The following is a 4,300-nucleotide window of genomic DNA, read 5'->3' as shown; positions in this document are numbered from 1 at the left end:
CCAAGCACTGAAACGCCAATAGCAATGGCAATTCCGATGGCTGAGAAAGTGTAAGGAGAGATTTGTACCAAAGCAATTCCGCCATTGTTGAAGGGATTGGTTTCCACACAAAACGATCCTGATTTAGCTATTATACAATTTGCAACAAACAGCCATAAACCTCATTCTATTACAACTTCTAGGTATCTGGAATTGAGGAAACGGTGATTTTGGCTTGGCGTGAGAAGAAAGAGCGGAGATTCGCCGCTGATGGTGGTGGTGGCAGAGAAGCTTTCCAGGAGGAAGAACGATCGACGGAGGAACATATGAGAGAATCCATGAGTTTGTATTCATGGAGAAAACTGGCGTTGAGAGAGAGGGTGGAGAAAAATCTGAAAGAATGAAAGAGAAAAATAATACAAAGCGTATTTTATGGCTTAAGGGTAAGAGGTGACCATAAATAGATATTTGGCTATAAAAATGAAAAGGTAGCTATGGAATATAATTTTTTAAAATAGTATTTATTTAAAATAAATATGATATCAACCTTTGCAATAGTTGGTAAAAATTCCTAGATTATATCGGACTACGGCTCATCAATATTGAATACATACTCGACTTGCTCTCTTTTCTCCTTTTCCCCCTCGTAGAATTCCTTTTTATGTGTAGTATACTTGTATCCAAAAGGACCATAACAGTACATATCTATAGGCTATAAATGTGAAATGTGACAAGAACATAATGCATAGTACTATTTATTAAATCCATTACAGAGGTCTACAGCAAGACAACTATAAGTACAAATAAATTGCTCTTCATCAATATCTGCGGCTGTTACTTGTTACTTGTTACTCTAAGTTACAAGCATAGCAACACACCTTGATGAGGCAAAATATCACAAAAATACAAAAAACAGGTCACCCCTTCATCTCTAGTCAATCAATTGTGTGCATTTTAGTTAGCAAATGCAGATTAATAACATAAATTTCAGTGAAGTAATCTTCTCTCTTGAATCTGAACTCCATCACATTCTCGTTCATAAAAGCAAACGAAACTGCTGCTAATTCTGGAATCAGTATACACTGAGAGTTTAAAAGTTAATCTCACGCCTCTCAGCGAAAAACTTACCACTCACAAACTGATCAGGGAGCAAAGCAAGCCAGACTGCAGTATCAGCAGCTTCTTCAGGAGAAACATGCCCAGCCCAACCAGTCATCGCAGTTTTCACCCAACCTGGACAATAACAATTGATATATATTTTATGACCCTCTGGCCTTTCCTCGAGTATCCTTGCCATTAATCTGGTGTAAGCATTAACTGCTAGCTTTGACAAAGAGTAATCTGTGAATACATGAGGCCATCCCTCTGATTCCCAAGTCCCATCTTTTACTTGTTCCAAAAATTTGTTCATAGTATTATCGATCACTTCCTCGGATAGCGTGTCCACGTCTTCCAATTGCTGTCTCACACTGACATTTGAAATTCCCTGGTAACATCAAGCAAAGTAGATCATTGTCATATGTTGTTGGAAAAAATAGTTTTTTGGGGCCTAGTACACGCATAAGGGGTGCTAGCTAGCTAATTAGCTAGTCTATTAGGCTGTCTAACCCTAACCCTAAGTGCAGTCTATATAAACACCATTATGCGTGTTAGGAGACCGACTAATACACACAACAAATGGGGCTAGAGTTAGTAGTTTTCTGCGTCAAACAAGAGGGTTTTGAGGCTGTGAAAATAGGGGATCCATCCACCACGTGAGGATTTCTGGCGACCAGTAATTCGAGTCGTGGTTGCTACAGATGATTCACTTCCGCCAAGGGGAAACCCGCAGGTCTCCTATACTCCTTAACTATTACAGATGCTTATTCCAAGAACGAGAATGAAATAAACAGAGGTCTAACTTACATTTCGTTTGCTATTAAGTCTTCCCAATCGTGAGGTCACACTAACAATTCGAGCACCAGCAGGAGAAGGCCTCATTAACGGGATCAAAGCTTTAATCATATTTTTGGTGCCAAAATAGTTGGTCTGGATAACAGTTTCAGCAAATTCCACAGAATTTTCTTTGCCATAATTAAAATTGACTCCTGCATTGTTGATCTAAAAGTCCCACACATTAGCTGAAATTGGATAAATTTTCAAATAATACCCCAAAAAAAGTGGCAATCAGAATACAAATTAATTGATACCAGTATATCTAGGCCCCCATATGTTTCTTTAATCCAATCACAAAATGCTTGGACTGATGCAAGATCCACAATATCCAATTGATGAAATGACACATTTAGACCTCCTTCTTGCAATACTTTCACTGCTTCTTCTCCAACAGCAGTCTCTCGCGACGTAAGAACTACACTTATGCCATGTGATGCAAGTTGATGAGCAATCTCAAATCCGATTCCTCTATTTGCACCCGTCACTACAGCAATTGTGTCAGATGACCACCATCTGAAAACCATGCAGCATGAGATCAATGTTCTTCTCAAATTAAGGAACCTAAGGGAGAATATTCTGATATGTTATGCTGATAAAAAGAAGTCGCCACCAAATTTAACCATGCTTGACAAATCTTGGGCGGGTTCTATGGAATCAATTGAAACCATTGTTTCTGATTCGAACTATGCATACACATGCAAAACAAGTTTTAAAATGTAAGTAATATAATAAAATCACACGCATTCTGAACTCACTAACTCTAAATCCTAAATTTGTCTCTGCTCGAGAAGCTAAAACAAAGCTGCGAGACACTGCATTATGCATGGTCTTACACATGGTTTTCCTCCTCTTTATTACTGTATTTAATTGGAAACTCTATCTTGAATCTTTGATTATTGAAGGGTCGGCCTAGGCAACAGAGTGAATTAAGCTCTCCTAATAAAATGCAAAATGATTATTATTATATTCATGTGTGTGACAAGTAATGAATGTTGCCATTTTTGGATGAAGGATCTAGCCCAAAATGGAAAGAAGGAATGAAAAATAAAAACTATATAGTAATTGGAAAAATCAGACCTTTGATGATCAGAATAGGGAATAGTACGGAGAAGAGAGATCTCTTGGCGTCTTTTCTCCTTTCTTTCCTTTGCCTTTTCCTTTTTATCCATTATTATTATCGTCGACGATTGTTCTTCAAAACTCGAGCTAATCTGCAGCTGCATTCATCACCTGATTTGGCTTAGGTTCGCGTAATTGTTAGATAGAATGGTAGGAGAGGCGATTGATGTAACAGAAACGCGTACGTCTTCCGATATATTTGGAGCAATCCTTGTACTCCGCCAGTGTTTGTTTGAACAACCTTCAATTAAATACTTCACCCATATAAATTACCTGAATAAATAAAGCAAAGGAAAAATAATTAAACAAGGGTTCCTAGTATCTTATCAATTTCCATGGAATTTTTTTTATAACAGGTCCTTTTTAATGTTCTTTTTCCTCATGTGTTGAGTAAACGGTCGAAACCAGGTTTGTCCATTGTATGACCAGCCGGGGCTGAAACGTGATAGGTCAGAGCTCGAGCTCGAGCTCGGGCTATATCGAACCAAGACACGAAATTAAATCGTTGAGCTCGTGACTCCAGGACCGAACAAGATCGATGGAACTTTGTCGAGCCAAATAACGGAAGGCCGAAATATTCGGGATCGGTTGGAGATCACGGCAAAAATCTCGGCACGTACCAAGGAGAGGCCGATTAATTAGCAAATCATGAGATTGGTTATCCTTTATAGAAGTGTATCAAGAATAGGATTCCCCTACTATATAAATGAAGATTTGATCATTTGTAAAACACATGGTAATACGCACCAAAGAGCAATACACTCGTATTTTTAGTTCTTATCATCTTGTTATTTTGTTCTAACTTCAGTTGAGGTATTTCTTGGCTCGAGGGGGATCGAACTCAAAGGCTAAGGCTGTTCAATTTGTGTGGTTTGCATTTAGTTTCTTATCATTAATTTTGAATATTAATCTGTTTTTTTAATTTGTATCAAGTTACATCATGTATCCTTAAACGCGTACAAATTCAGTTGTTATCCGATTTTGAGGGTAAACAGTTTGGCGCCCACCGTGGGGCTGAGGATAATAATGGTTACTTAGTACAAACTTTCATAACACACATTATTTTATACTTGTTCTTTGGAATATCTTTAATTCTAGGACTAAAATGTCGAACTCTCAGTCAGCACCCTACACGTTGACAATGATTTCGGCCACCACGGCGAAAATAATAACATAGCACCAGGGAACAACGTACCCCCGGTCGATCTCGACGGAGTCCTTGTTGTAGATCCAATCGACGTTAACTCACATGTAGCCATCAACGCAA

At 38.3% G+C, this 4,300-nt stretch overlaps 1 protein-coding gene across 1 annotated transcript; it reads right to left on the bottom strand.

Moving 5' to 3' along the window:
• Positions 1–700: 700 nt before the first annotated feature.
• LOC107820627 (uncharacterized) lies at positions 701–3,265 on the bottom strand. The gene is made up of 4 exons (XM_016646941.2): positions 2,992–3,265; positions 2,169–2,427; positions 1,885–2,079; positions 701–1,465 (listed from the first exon to the last, which is right to left on the bottom strand). Exons 1-4 carry the CDS (start codon positions 3,135–3,137, stop codon positions 1,070–1,072), a joined length of 996 nt encoding a protein of 331 aa, XP_016502427.1. The 5' UTR covers positions 3,138–3,265; the 3' UTR covers positions 701–1,069.
• Positions 3,266–4,300: the final 1,035 nt, after the last annotated feature.

The sequence above is a fragment of the Nicotiana tabacum genome, chromosome 6, assembly GCF_000715075.1.
Source record: "Nicotiana tabacum cultivar K326 chromosome 6, ASM71507v2, whole genome shotgun sequence".
Classification (NCBI taxonomy): Eukaryota; Viridiplantae; Streptophyta; class Magnoliopsida; order Solanales; family Solanaceae; genus Nicotiana; species Nicotiana tabacum.
Note: the sequence above shows the minus strand (reverse complement) of the source record. Positions and strands in the feature narration are given on the sequence as shown.

What these genes read in the sequence shown, in the direction of transcription:
- LOC107820627 (XM_016646941.2), bottom strand. Translation starts at nt 3,137, where the DNA reads ATGCAGCTGCAGATTAGCTCGAGTTTTGAAGAACAATCGTCGACGATA. An exon ending in CCCTATTCTGATCATCAAAG is followed by an intron (nt 2,428 to 2,991) that starts GTCTGATTTTTC and finishes CATGGTTTTCAG; the next exon opens with ATGGTGGTCATCTGACACAA. An exon ending in GACTTAATAGCAAACGAAAT is followed by an intron (nt 1,466 to 1,884) that starts GTAAGTTAGACC and finishes TGATGTTACCAG; the next exon opens with GGAATTTCAAATGTCAGTGT.